Genomic DNA, 15,892 nt, shown 5'->3' with positions numbered 1-15,892 from the left:
AGTATTTTTTTTAATATTATGTATTTAAAAAATATATAATCAAAAAAATCTTTAATTGAAATTAAAATTTGATTGTTTGAAAATTGAAATAAAATTAAATTAGTAAATATATATTAAATTTGTTCTTAAAAATGGATTTTCATTTCATTAAATTAATTTTAAAAACTGGAAATAAATTAATAACTTTTTACATTTGATTAAATTTATTAATGAATAAATTATAATAATATAACAGGTGAACAGATTTATCGAAAGTCAAAATTAAACTTCTTGAAATAACATACATTCGAAGTGAGTATTGTAACTTTATAAATTAATTATATTTCATTATTTATATTATTATAAACTTCATAGGAGTGTAATAATTTTATATAAATTTATTTATATATTATAACTTTTTAATTATATTTACATTTGGCAGGTACATGGAAGCGTGCGCTTCTGGAATTCACAACTCCTTCCAATAATAACTAAATCTCAGATATTAATTATAAATAAAATTGCAAAAAATTATATATAATTTAATAATAACATTTACAAAAATCATTTAAACAAATATTTTATCCTACAGATACATATAAATATAAAACATATTTTTAAATTAAATTAAAAATTATTTAAAATAAATTAAAATCAAACTTAACAAAATTTTATATATTATGCAATTAAATTAAATAAAAATTAAATTGTCAATATTATAAAATATATTATAAAGTTTCATAAATAAAATGCATTCACAACAGAAAAAAAAAATTAACAACTATTGCAACAATTGAAATTGTCTTTTGAATAATTTTTACAAACAGCCGAAGAGATACCTTAACAAACAAATATAATAATTCTCGATAGTTTAAAAAGAGATAAAGATTTCTAATAAATTCTACAATAATTAATACCTGTTTGGTAAGATATCAAAATTCATAATCTTATAATTATATTCTTCATACTTATATATTGATACATAATTATTATAAAATTACGCATATATATTTAAAAACAATTTTTTTCACCGATTTCAAAGATTAATAAAATTTTTATCAAACTAGATTCAAATAATCTCACTCACGAGACATTTAATATATTTGTAAATTTAATTTATAAATATTACAAGAGTCATAAATTGGTAAAATTAATTACTAATTTATAATCTTATTATTGCACCGCCGGCCCTGAATTATTTTACATTCACGTAAAATTAATCAATTAATAAATTATAAATTGTATATAATTTACATAAAATCCAGTAATTATTTTAAATATTATTATTTATTTGACATTTAAGTTAAAATAATCAATTAACAAATTAATTAATTTTATAAATCTAGTCAGACTACTATTGAATTTCTTAAATTTACCCATTTATGATAAAAAATTGTTCCTATCTAAATTAAAATTGAGCTTATTTAATCTTATTTCTGAATTAAATAAATTACCCGGTTGTCGAACTTTTTTTTTTTGACACATTGTGTCTTTGAATTTTATCTAATTCATTTTAAACATAACGAAGTTTTTACAAAAGTTTACGTATAGAAAAATGAAGTGTCTATTTACAACGGCTTTTATTTTAAACATGAATAATTGATCATTTCAAGTCTTTCAGTTGCTTTCATTTAATTGATGCCTACAGTTTTTTTTTGTCTGTTTTACTTATTACAAGTTTAAAAAAATTTATTTAGTTAATATATTAATTATTTCATGTCTTTTATTTGAAATATAAATCGATTTTTTCAAAATAATAGTTCCAAATAAATAAAAATAGAAACGAAATTAATTTAATTAATTCATTATTACATTATCGAATTAAAAAACTATTTAAATAAATATTATTTTAATATTAGATAAAAATTTTAACATTATCAATCGTTTCTTTATAAAAAAAATTGAAAATTTATTTTTAAAAAACTACTAAAATCTGAAAAAAAAACAAAAAACAAATATTATAATTAACACGAAATAAATTTTTTATTAATTTCAAAAATTATTTTTTTATACTATATTCTTTTGTAGATACGTATAGAAATATATTAAAAATATTTTTGAACAATTTTTATATAATTTCCTATAAATATATATTAAATTTGTTGTTTCAGTCAAGAGGCAAGATTTCTACTTCTTTTACTACTGTCTGGACTTAAAACAGTGTTAAAGCTCTCAGCTTCACTTTCACTGGTATTTATTGTTATTCTCTCAAGAACACCACCTTCATTTCTTATTCCAAATGGTTTAAAAAAAGGATTTCGCACTTCAACATCTACTCCTGAGTCAATGCTTTTTGAAAAATTTGACGTTTCAGAAAGTTTACGAAAATTCCCAAAGAATACACTATCAGTACCAACACTTTCGGCTCCACTTTCACTTGCTCCATCACCTTGTGATTCTGTTTCATCTGTTTCCGATACACTACTCACATCGTTCGCCAATAATTGCTTACGAGATCCATTGCTGTCTGTGCTGCTCAGATATCCACTGTCTTCCATTTTATACTGAAAAAAAAGAAACGATTTCCAATTATTTATATTGGTTAAGTATTTAATTTTTTTTTTTGTTTCTAATTTGTATTTTATTTTCTACTTCGTTTTGGTGAATTTTTCTCATTTTTTATTTTGTAATTTTTATTATTTTCTTTTATAAAAATTTATTTATTATTTTAATTTTTTGTATCTCTTTTTTTGTATTTCAATTTTTAAAATTTTCGATTTTCCAAAATAAAATTAAAACCAACACAGGCCTCGGATGAACTTTATTAATCCATTGAGATTCAATCGTAAAAAATTATTATATAGTTTAACTTCAAGCACTAATTATATTTTTAAAAAAAATTTCTGTAAAACTATTTCTTATTTTGAAGTAATTTTTTTTGGTGAAAAATCAATCAAAGCCCTTTAAATTCGACAAGCATATTTTCATAGAGCTTTACTGTAAAATTGTACATGAAAAATATTTTAAATCCGGACATTCAATTGAAATTGAATTTGTCACTCAAATCAAAATTTGATTTTGAAAATTAGAAAAGACGTACCTATTTTTTTCGATTACGAAAAGTTTAGATAATTTCCGAAAATTTTGAAAAATAATATTTTTATTATGATTATTTTTCGAGAAAAATTAAAAAGAAATTCAATTTCTATTAAAAAAAAATGTTAACTAACAAAAACTTGTTTTTTTTGGTCGTCTTTGATAATTTATGCCAATTTAATAAAACCGATATCAATTCGACATTAAAACTTTTTAAATAAATTAAACTAAATTACTTTTTTTTCGAAAAAATTAAGTTAAAAAAGATGTAAAGAAATAGTTTTAGCCATTTTCGATTATTTTTGTTACTAATTTCCAAAAATATTAAGTTTCCGATTGAAAATTTTGAAAATGAAATTTTTGTAAAAAGAACTTTTTTTATCTTTTTTGTTCAATTTCGTTAATTTAAAGAAAAATTGATATCAATTTCACATTGAAACTATTCAAAAATGTATTAAATTATGCATTATTATTATTACTATTATTTTGAAGTCTGATTTAAGCAATTTATTCGAATTAAAAATTTTGTCATAGTTTTTAGTTTTGATGGTCAACAAAATTTCAAGCAATACTTAATCAAATTTTACAGATTTTTAAATAAATTTTTTTTTTTAAATATCAATAATTTTGGAAGAGTTAAAGTTGAAATTTTTCGAAATAATTGAAAATTGCAAAATTTTTTGTTAATTTTCAGACAATAATGAAATTTTACAGATCTAAAAATAATGTATCAAATAATTTTCGATAACATTTTTTTAAAGTAATTGAATTTTCAAAGATTTAAAATTAAGATTATTGAAATTAATTGAACTTTAAGTGATTTTTAATTCAAAATTTTTGATGATTTCACTAAAAAATTTATTAGAAATTGCAGACAAAAATACAATAATTTGAAAACTTTTTAAGTGAAAAATGGTTTCAGATAGTTGAATTTTTGAAAAATATTACAAAAATCATTAAAAATAATTGAATTTCAGGAGAGTTATAATTGAAATTATTAAATTTCAAAAAATTTTAGATGGAAAATTTTAGGAATAATTAAATTTTAGAAGCTTTTAAATTGAAATTTATGAAAATAATTGAATTTCAAAAGTTTGTGATAAATTTCAGAAAATAATTATAATAAGAGAAATTTTTAGTGATTTCTGTTGATCAAGAATTTATTAGAAATCATACAAAAATTGAATTCCGAAAGTTTAATTAATTAATTTATAAAAGTTAATTGAAAAATACTTTCAGATAGAATTTTCAAAGAATATTATAAAAATCATTAAAAATAATTGAAATTTTTGCAAATAATTAAATTTCAAGTGATATTGAATTAAAAATTTGTTGTAATTTTATTTGTTAATTTTTCTTTTTAAAATTATAAACAATTATTAAATTTTATAAAAAATTTTAATTGAATTTGTGAAGAATTTCATTAAAAAATTATTAAAAATAATTAATTTAGTGCAGAAGTTTAGTTAAAAATTTGTTAAATAATTGAAATAAAGAAGATCTGAAGAAGATCTGCATTGTATACTAAAAAAACGTATTTTGTTTAATTTTTTTTTTTTAATGTTAAAAAAATCGAAAAACTTTTATTAAAATTTTATTAAAATTTTATTAAAATAAGTCGAAAAAAGTCTTATTTTTGAAAAAAAAATTCGGAAAAAGTCGAGGCCTGTATTAATAAACTTATGAAATTTATACAGAAACATCCACTTTTAATATGTAAGAATAAAATCTTATTTCAAAATAAAAACTCACCAATGCAGGATTAATGTAAAGCGCTTTTTTTTGCGCCTTAGTTTTTCGTAGAACATTCGATGATTTCGAATAAACACGATCAGCTGAATAAGCCAAATTTCTCATACGAGTGGGAATAAGATTAATTTGATCATTCCTCTGATTTCGACTAGAAGGCCGTCCCTTTGTCATTGACATTTCACTACCATACAAAGATGGCAAACAATTATTAATATCAATAATATTTTTATCACCCTGTATTTTTTTTAATGACAATTCATCCAACATTATTTCCGAAATATTAGCCGCTGAATGTGATAAATTATTTTCCAACGTTTCACCATTACAATTAATATTCGAAATATACGATGATGATGATGTATCAATGAAATTATTATAATTCTCCGAATGTGTTATCCCTACGAATAAACTATTTAAATTTGGGACAGGAGCGCCATCACTAGCTGTAGGGTCCTCCGTTTTGGTACGACTCCTGTCCCAGTCGTTTTTTGAGAGTGACAAATTATTTTCAACTCGTCTCGGTGCTTTTGGATATTGATAAATTTCCTCAGGTGGCATTGGTACAACATCCGGTTGATTTTGATGGGGTTTTCTTTGTCTTCTCGCGTGTCTATTGTCAGGTGTTAAATATTTATTCTTTTTCCATGAGAGTGTTTTTTCACCATCATTCACTGAATTTTCTTTCATTCCAGCTTTAAGACGTGCCTCATAAATAGCACGAAGACTACCGTAACCACGATGAAGTGGTGCAATTCCACTTTTTATTGAATCCTCATCCTTAAAACTGCCTTTTGAACGCAATAGAATTTGATTTGGTCTCTCTAATGAGTCGGCAAATATTTCATTTGTCATTGAATCCTTTTCATATTGTACATCACCGTTTATTTTCAATTTCATTGGTTTTCTATCAAGTGTATCGGGCTCATATTCTGATTCGTCGAGTTTTATATAATTTTTAGATGAATCTTGAACTTTTATTGTAAGATGACCGGGATTTTCAGCTTCATATTGAATTTCAGGACCTGAATCATCACTTCCTGTTGGACTTGTATAGCCGTCATTTACATAAACTTCACTGACTAAAGCATATTCTTCTTTTTTATTAACAATTTCGGGAAGATTGTAATAATTTGATTTTTTCATTTTTGAAATTGTCATCTCACCGGTTTTTCTATTAATAATGGCATTTTGCATTGTTAATTCCTCCTCCATTGGTAAAGCTGATGATAAACTTGGACTTGAATGATCAATTGATTCTGGTGATGTTGATGATTTTCTATTATATTTCGATCTTTCGAGACTATCGACTTCGTAGTCATCAATTTTCGATGATTTTGTACATGTTTCAAGTGATTTTACATCAACCATTTCTTTGATAACTGCGTCCATTATACGTTTTGCTGTGTTTGTACCATTTGGAATATTTGAAATTTCCTTTATCATATTGGGTAGTTTTTTCGGTACCGATGGTGCTTTTGGTTTACGTGATTTCTTATAAGGTGGAATTATAGATTTTTCATTGTCATTTTTCTTTAATAAATCATTATTACCTATTAATGTCTCATTTTTCTTTTCAATGAATTTCTTTTCTTTTTTCTCCAATATTGTATTCTCTTCCATTTGCTTAATAAATGAATTTTCAATTGCTTTACGAACTTTTGCATTAATTTCATTATTTTCATGTAGATCAAATCCATCGCGTAATTTACGTTGAAATCTATCGAAAATTGGTTCTTCAAACATTGATTTTGTTGATCTTTGTGAAATGCTAAATTTATCATCATTATCGAGATATTCACTGCGAGCAATATTACGAAATGTTTTCAACATTGGAGGATTATCACGCCATGTTGAAAAAAATTGTGATGATAAATTTGATTTGAATTCATATTTATTGGTTATTTCCTCGAGATATTCTAAATTATTTGTAAATATTTTTGATTTTTCTTTAATGAATTTTCCCTCATTTTCATTTTCTTTCCAACGACGTTCTGGTGGTTTTACATCTTCAAGCCATGCTCTCACTCTACTTTCGCCTGGTATTTGTTTTATATTTTCTGCAAGTGTTGGAAGATTTGAATGATATTCCAAGCATCCTGGACATCCAGAACAATTTTGAGATTTTTGAGATTTTACTATTGAATTTCGTGTGAAATTTGGTTTTTGTTTAATTAATAAACTACATTGTTCGGATAAATTGTCTTCTTCGGGAATATCTACAATTGAAAAAAAAAATTGATTAGTTAATTTTTATTTTATTAATTAATTTTTGAATTTTTTTCCAATAATAGGGTTGCCATAAGAAAATTTTAAATTTCCCTGACATTAAAAATTTTTTCCTGACAAAAAATAGTTATTAAATTTAATGAATTTTAATAGAAATCTAATAATTTGAAGTTAGAAAAAAATATTTTATCATTGTATTTTATTGTTTTCAAAATAGAACAGAAAATATAGTATCTTTTTTCTAGAAAATAGGTCGAAAAAGTGAATTATTTACCGAAAATAGGTGTTAAAAAAAAAAAAAAATCTATTATTGAAAAAATTTATAGTTTACAATTTTGATAAATTGAATTTTGAATTAATTAAAAGTTAAATCAATCAAAATTTGAGTAAATTGAAATTCGAATAATTTAAAATTTAAATCAATTCAAATTTGGATAATTTGAAACTTAAATGAATTAAAATGTGGATAATTTTAAACTTAAATCCTTCAAAATAAATTAAAATTTGAATAATTTAAAACCTAAATTAAATAAAATTTGGATAAATTAAAATTCGGATAATTTGAACCAATGTGAACCAATTTGACGAATAAAAAAATAGAATTAAATGAAATTGGATCACTTGAAATGGAAATTAAAATTTAAATTAAATTGAAATTTGCATCGAATAAAATTTAATTCTATTGAAATTTGGATAAATAAAAGTAAAGTATCAGTGACATTTTTTTTTTATTTTCGTTGTTTTAGGGTATTAATTTATTTTTCAACTTTATTAAGCTTATAAAATGATGCTGCATTATGAAAATTTACAAAAGAAAAAGATAATTAATTAACGAATGTTGTAATAGAACTTAAAATTCAGGAAAAATTGCAATTCGAACTTCTACAATTTTTAATATTTTTCATTCACAATTTTTTTTACACTTTTCTTATGATTTTGAACAATCAATCGTACAGATTTAAAATTTTTTTTCATTCTTTCAAAAAATATAATTTATAAAATTGTTAAAAATATTTTTTTCTTTAATTTTGACAACGAAACACATTTTTAGATCCTAAGTAATGTGAGAAAAAAATTGTTGCCTAATAACGAAAATTTCAGTAGTCGCTCGCCTTAAAATTTGGATAATTTGAACCAATTTAACCAACAAATGTAAATTTAATTTAAATTAAAATTAATTCAAGTTGGATCACTTGAAATTTAAATTGAATTGAAATTTCAATCGATTAATATTTAAATAGAAGAAAATTTAATTAATTTGTAATTTGAATGAATTAAAATTGGAATAAATTCAAATTTAGATAAATTAAATTTTGGATTGATTGAATTGATGGTTAATTAGAATTAGAATGAATTTAAATTTAGATCGATTACAATTTTAATCAATAAATGCTTCAACTAATTTAAATTTAGATTTATTGAAAATTGGAGTAAATAATTTTTAATCAATGAACAATTTTTATAAATTCAAACTTGGGTTAATTATTAAATCATTTATAGAAATGATGAAAATCTGTAATTTTGTGTTCTCTAAATTAATATAAGCTTAGGAATGTTACAAAAATTCTTTTTAAACTAAAAAATTATTTTTCAACATGGCTTTTCTGATTAAAAAAAAAAATTGTTTCTTAATTTTTCAACTTACTTCCAAGAGAGGGTACGAATTTTTTCGCACTCATTTTATGTTTTGCAATGGCAATGACTTCTCTGATTTTCAAAAGAAATTCAATAGCTGCTGGTGGTGGGGCCTGTGGCAAAAAAAATCAATTAATGCACGTGACTTAATGAAAACATTGCTTTCTTATGGAATTAAATGCGATTTATTACCAATAATAATTGTCTATCAAAGTAGGCTGGATTGAAATATAATTTTCTTCGTTGAGCTCCCGGTAAAACTGGCGTGTCTTGATTATGTGTATTATCGACTGTTTCCACAATTCGAACATCTTCTTCGGGTAATATTTCACCTAAAATTGTACCCGAGCCACAAATTCCTTCATTTATTTCCAAACAATCAAAATGTGGATGAACCAAGGCAGAAGTCACCTGTAATATTTTTATTTTATTATATATTTACATAATTTTCAAAATTTTGCGTAGACTTCGGTGACGTTTTTCTATACAAATTATTTTAATTTTTTGTCTGAAAAAAATTTTCGCAAACTTTCTCGATCAAAAATTTTTATTACTTTCCGCGTGAAATAATTTTTTTATTCTTAATCGATGATCATAAATATATTGTAAAGTTTACCGAGCGTTTTTTATGTTTCTTATTTTCAATTCAGAATCTATATTTTATTTCTTGAGAATTTTGGTGAATTATTTCTTTGAAACTTCACTGTACAATATAAAAAATTAGAGTGATAATAAATAGAAGAGTGCAGTTCAGAATCAGAGAGAAGACTGACAGTAATTTGAAATTGTTTCAAGACTTATGAGAAAGTGGAATAGCCAATTAAAAGCGCATAAAATTTACAGTGCTAAGTGAATCTTACTTATATATACTAATTAGTGTTCATTCATCGAAAATTGAATTAATTTCAATGCTATTTAGAAAAAAAAGTATCACAACTTTGCACATTACATTTCTATTCATTCTCATTATTAATATTCATATTTTTTTTTTAAATACTTCTTTTAATGAAGTGTATCTTTTCTGAAGAAACAATACATCTTTTTAAAAATAAAAATTGTTTCAAAAATATATTTTTAAAAATACTTTCTTCAAAAATTGTTTATTTGAAAATCTTTATTTCAAATATAAAATATTTAAAAATAATTAATTTAGTGAAGAATATTAGTTAATAATTTGCTACTATGAAAAAACGTATTTTGTTTAAATTTTTTTTTTGAAAACTGTAAAAAAAAAGTCGCATTTTATTAAAAGAAGTCGAAAAAGGTCTTTTTTTTTTGAAAAAAAAGTTTGGAAAAGTAAAAAAAATAATAATTTTTATAATGTTTCTCTATCAACAATTTAAAATACTTTTTAGGCAACAAATTTTATTAATTTTCAGTTGAAAAAATATATTTTTTTCAATCTTTCAGAAGATGAATATTTTATTTTTGTTTTTATTATTACTTTTTTATAATAATAATAAATAATAAATATTATTATTAGGTGTAAAGAAAATTTTGTTTTTTTTTTTAGCAAGAAATTAAAATTCTTGAAATGACTTACGTGAACATTTTCGAATCCCTGATCGCCATCGCTTTGAGGAAGATCATCGCCTAAATCACTCTCACTCAATGCACTATCATTCTCAAAATGTCTTGAGGCTGCCAGTAGAGGATTATTTTTTACAAGACCAACACCATCTCGTCCACTTGTTATAATGACTTCTGGTGTTTCTAATGATTTTCTTCTTGATTTTCTACTATGCAAGTAAAGAGATACACTTGCTACATAAATTAGTGCTAAGAGAATTGAAGAAATTCCTATGGCCGTATATTCTATTGTTGAAAGACCTTGTGACTTGTTGAAATTAGAAGAGAATGTTACTTCACGAACACCTGTCAATAGAATATTTTAAATATTAATATTTCCTCTAAATTCCAATTATTGCAAAATTCTTGGGAACAAAAAAAAAAAAATCTTTATGAAAAAAGGACATAAATTTTTCTTGTTTATCATTCTGATTAAAATTTATCTGTAATAAATTAAAGAGCAAATTTTCAAATGTCGAAAAATCCATTTTTCAAAAAAAGTGGAAATTAATGTATATTTAATATATTAAAGATTTTACTAATCGAATTTAGGAAAAAAAATATTTTAATTTAAAAACATCTGGACTTAATCAAGATGATTTATAATTTTAATTCTTTTTGATAGGAAAAAATTACAAAAATATTAAAATTCTCCAATTATTACAGACTTCAATTAAAAACAAAACGTCTTAAATCTAAAAAAAATTTTTATATATAAATAATTTATTACAATTTTTCTCCCTTAAAATTTAAAATTAACTTTAGAAATGTCATTTAGTTAAATATCTCGAAATAATAAAATATGGATTTATCAATTTTTGAGTCGGTATCAAAACTACATAAAAGTTTCTACAAAAATGTTTTTATTTTTGTTATTTTAATTATTTATAATTTTTCTTTGTTTTTTTGTTGCATTGAAAAAACATTTCTTTTAATTTAATTTATTAATTTATTTATTATTTTATACATAAAATAGTTTTTACACTTGTCATATTTTATATAATTATTATAAAAAATTTTTTTTGAAAGTTTAAAAAATTTTTTATGTAGAAAATAAAAAAAGTGTAGAAAAAACGAAAATTTTCTATAACAAAAATTCTTTTTCATATAAAACAATAAATTAAAGAAAAATTATAGTTAATTAAAATAAAAGTAAAAAATATTATGTAAAAATAACAATATTTATGTTTTGTCGAATCTAACACTTTTTTTTTTTTTTTTTTGCTAATTTTTGTGTAATTTTGACACCGATTCGAATTTTTGAAAACTTACTCCATAATTAAAGAAAAAAAAAATTTTCCATATAATTTTTTTTTATTGTAAAAAAAAAATGTGTTTTTTTATATTATTATATATATACTTTCATATAATTAGACATTTTCTATATATGTGTGATTGGCATTGTTTTTAAAGGGAAAATGATTTTCCAGAAAATACGAATGATGTATTAAATTTAATAGGGAGTTTCTCACTGTTTTTCGAGGAAGATCCTGACACGCGGAATGCCACACATGGTGTAAAAACTTGAGGATGTGTGGATCTTGGAAAGGCGTCTCTACAGATCAGTTTTGCAACAACTAATTTGCCCTCAGTTGCTTCTCTCAGTCCAGTTTCTCCAATCCACTGTAATTAAATTTTACGTATATTAAATATTGAAATATGCTATGATTTTACATTAATATGTATATCGATAGCAACTATAAATTTTAATGCGAAAATTTCCATTTCCGATTTGTGTGAAATTTAATTTATTTGTCGCAATGTTGTGCCAATTATTTTCAGTGACTATTTTTTTTTTTTTTTTTTTATATTGCGTCTGCTAATTAAGAGTTTTGTTACAATTTATTGTCTTTTTTTTCACTTTAAAAATGTGAAAAAGTTATTTCAAAAAAGTGCGAAAGTCAATAAATTTTTACGAATTCAATAAAAGTTATTAAATAATATATTTTTCTTTTTTTTCTCTTATTATTTTACTTTGAAGTACTAAATAAAAAGTTTTCACGTCATGTGTGAAGTTTACAACGTTTATGATCAACGATTGAGAAGAAAAACTATTTTTCAATGCAAATTATTATTATTATTATTATTTTTGATCTAAATTAGTTTCTACAATGTTTCTTGATCAATAATTTGTTGAAAAATAAATTTTTTAAGCAAAAAATTAGTTATTATTTTTTGAGTGAAAATTAATTTTTTTTCTTACTTGACTCGGAAAATAGTCAAATAAAATACATTAATAAAAATGAAAATGAAACCTGTAGAAAAGTTCTTCCTTCATCTCGAAAGAGTCTAAACGGCGGTTCTGAACTTGATAAATTTCTCAATTCGATCCAACCGCCTTTTCCTAATTGTTGTGCTCCTGTGATTCCACAAACTGGAAATTTAACCCCTGGAAAAATTTAACAAATACTTTCTGTTATTAATTACAAAATTCGCATAAAAAAATTTTAAAAAATTTTCCATTTCCTTTAAAACCTTTACCGAGTGATAAAAATAAAATAAAAAATTGTTTTTTCAAATAATTTTTTTATTATCTCCATATAATTTACTAATTATGTAAAAAAAAATGATTTAATTAACTTCAAATCACTTCATTAAAATCTTGCCTAAAAGGCGACATTTAAATACCTAAATACCAATTTTTTTTTTTCGTAAATAAAATTAATGTGATCCATAAAGCGACGAAAAAAACGATAGAAAAAATAAATTCGTGTAATTTTTAACGAAGTGCAATTAAAAGTTAATGTGCATTCAAAAAAAAAAAATGATCTGTATTTGTTATTCCTTCTTGGGTATAGAATATAAATGAAAAATTTTATTTTATATGGTTTATAAATTTTTGTCGCTGTCATGTATTGGTATCACAAAAATATATTTGGAGAGATTTTTTTTTTATGCAGCGGGTGAAATCAAAGTTATATCTCTCAAAATGTGTCGAGAATCACAGATTCGTAAAGTGCATTAATGTGTTTACTGCTTGCTTTGACAACCGGGAATTAAAGGGATTCTGTAATGCAATCTTAGAGTTCTAAAGAAACTGGTTGTTGATTTATTCCGCAGACAAATATTACAGTGAAGTCATCTTGTTCGTACTAAACACACCAACTTTACGAACATTTTTTTTTTTTCACTCATTTATAATATTTTATATATATTGAATTTACTGTTTTTATATATATATATATCTGATAGAAAAAGTAGAAAAATATTTAAAATTGTAAAAAATTTTTTTAATTTTTCTTAATTTTCAAAAATATTTAAGGTACTTTTTCAATATTTTTTTACTTATAACATTTTCCCTAATAAAAATAAAGATAAAAAGTGTTACGAATGTTTTTTACGCAGAAGACCTTAAACTTTTTGATAAAAATTATTTTTTTAAACAAAAAATATTAATTTTTGAACAATTTGTTTAAACAATAAAATTTGATAAATTTTTTTTATTATAAAAAAAAATATTTGTAAGCTATTAATTTTTTTCTAATACCTTCGAAATGAATTTCCGCTTGGGGATAAATAATCTGTCCTCTTTGGGGCAGATAAATATATGGCACCCTCTCAATAATTCCTGATCTGTTCATAAATCCGGCTGCGTTGCATTCTGAAAAAAAAAAATTTTTAATTTGTCAATTCAGTTTTAAAATATTTTTGTATTTTTTTTTAAAATATTTAAATATAAACACAACTGATGCAAAAGACGTGAAAGTTTTTTTTTTCTTTTTACAATAATAAAATTGGATCATCAATACGTGAAAGTTTAAATATGATGTCCTTCAAGGAAGTAGTCCAAGCGGATGGATGTAACAAATTAGAGAGTTTCTCTCATCCTGCATAAATGTATTTCCGATAATTGTTTTTTTTGTTTATCAAATTACCCAGTCTCATGTTTATCATCACATACATATGTTATGTCATTAATTTTCTAAAAACAAATATCGATTGATGCAAATATTTAATTTTCTTTATCAAAAAATTAAATTAATATACTTTAATTTAATATTTTCATAATGCGATTAAAAATTAAAAACTGATTAAAAATTTAATGTTTTTATTTTACTGCAAATTTTTTTATTATTATTTTTTTTTAATTTTAATTTTCAAATTATACTTTATTTTATTATTTTTTCTTTTACATTTCCAAGTAAATGTGTCGCGCACTCCAAAGAAAGGTACTTAGTAACAATTTTTTAAATTTTTAAATAAAAATAAATTCTTAATCAAAATTATTAATATGTATTTAAGTCTTCGTTACATTCAAAATATATTCAACAAAAAAGAGGTTTACACAAAAATATTATTTTGTTTTTCCCTCATATTTCCCTGATTTCCAGTCAAAATTAAAATTTTTTCCCTGACCCTAATGAAAATATTTCAAGAGGTTTTCAATAACAGGCCTCGGATTGTACGAGTTTTAAAAATTTTTTAAAGTTGAATTATTAAAAAAATATATATTAACTCGAATTGCAAAATCAATGATTTTCAATAATTTAAAATAAATTCTTCGAAAATTACATGATTTAAAACAGTTTTCAATTGAAAATTCACTAAAATTCAATAATATAAAAATGTATGACAATAATTTTTAGAAGCAAAAGTTTTAATTGAAAATTTCAAAAATTATAATTTTAGTAGCATTTTTAGAAATTTGATTTTTTTCCAGTATAAAATTCCCTGACTTCCTTGATCCGTGGAAACCCTGAAAAACTTATTTTGATTTCATATTAAAAAAGGGACTTTTAAACAAAAGGTACACTGAGAAAAATGTTTAGTCAGAGCAACCAAAATTTGGTTGGGCCAACAAAAACATTTTGTTGGTATTTAAGCAACCAAACTATTTGTTTGAGTCAACCAAAAAATTTGGTTGAGTGTTTTTTGTTAGCATAAGAAAAATGTTTGGTTAGCTCAACCAAATTTTTTTTGTTAGGTCAACAAAAATGTTTGGTTGATCAAACAAACAGTTTTTTTTTTGTAAAATTACAAATTTTATTCTTCCTTATTTCTTTTATTTGTATCTTTTTTATTTATTTCATTATTTATTTATTATCCAATTTAACGTTTAATTTATATTTATCCAATTGAAATATTTGTGGACTTTGAAAAATCTCATCTCCGCCTGGGATCGAACCTCTGTTTTAAAACTGAAGATCGAGAGCTCTGACCACTGGACTACCCATCATTGTGAGAGATTTAAACTAACAACTAATTTTAGTTGCAATTTAAAAATGTTCAACCAAATAATTTTGTTGGCCTAACCAAATGTTTGGTTGAGATAACTCTACGACTTTGTTTCAGCCAACCAAAATTTGGTTACAAGAACCAAAATTGCCTAATCAAACAATTTTATTGCAAACACTAAATTTTTTTTCTCAGTGATACAATAAAATTTTTTAGAATGCCTATTATGTTAAATGAAAATTCGAGCAAATAAAAATTCTGACAAATAAAAATTCGAACAAATAAAAATTCTGTGAAGTGAATTTTCGGTTATATAAAAATTCTGTAATATAGAAAATTGTTTTGATGAAAATTCTGCAAAATACTAATTCGAAAAAATAATTGTGACAAATAAAATTCCATAAAATGAAAATTCTAACTAATGATTTTTAGAACATAATCATACGTCCCAAAAATTATTTTGACAAAATGAAAATTAATTATAATTAATTATTATCTTTATCTTTATCGTGTTATTTCA

At 22.6% G+C, this 15,892-nt stretch overlaps 1 protein-coding gene across 2 annotated transcripts in view; it reads right to left on the bottom strand.

Annotated features, from left to right (window-relative positions):
* Window positions 1-216: 216 nt before the first annotated feature.
* Window positions 217-15,892, bottom strand: part of LOC127283561 (uncharacterized) — a 145,912-nt gene continuing 130,236 nt past the window's right edge. For both annotated transcript variants that reach the window (XM_051308519.1, XM_051308520.1), the window contains 8 exons: window positions 13,685-13,798; window positions 12,453-12,586; window positions 11,670-11,820; window positions 10,172-10,503; window positions 8,821-9,039; window positions 8,639-8,741; window positions 4,768-6,983; window positions 217-2,483 (listed from right to left, as the gene is read on the bottom strand). In XM_051308519.1, the coding sequence (XP_051164476.1) occupies window positions 2,091-2,483; window positions 4,768-6,983; window positions 8,639-8,741; window positions 8,821-9,039; window positions 10,172-10,503; window positions 11,670-11,820; window positions 12,453-12,586; window positions 13,685-13,798 (3,662 nt within the window). In that variant the 3' untranslated portion in view covers window positions 217-2,090. The remainder of the gene's footprint in view (window positions 2,484-4,767; window positions 6,984-8,638; window positions 8,742-8,820; window positions 9,040-10,171; window positions 10,504-11,669; window positions 11,821-12,452; window positions 12,587-13,684; window positions 13,799-15,892) is intronic.

This window comes from Leptopilina boulardi, unplaced genomic scaffold (assembly GCF_019393585.1).
Source record: "Leptopilina boulardi isolate dan_hultmark-lab unplaced genomic scaffold, ZJU_Lbou_2.1 LbouV2_310, whole genome shotgun sequence".
NCBI lineage: Eukaryota > Metazoa > Arthropoda > Insecta > Hymenoptera > Figitidae > Leptopilina > Leptopilina boulardi.
This window is presented reverse-complemented; position numbering and strand designations above follow the sequence as displayed.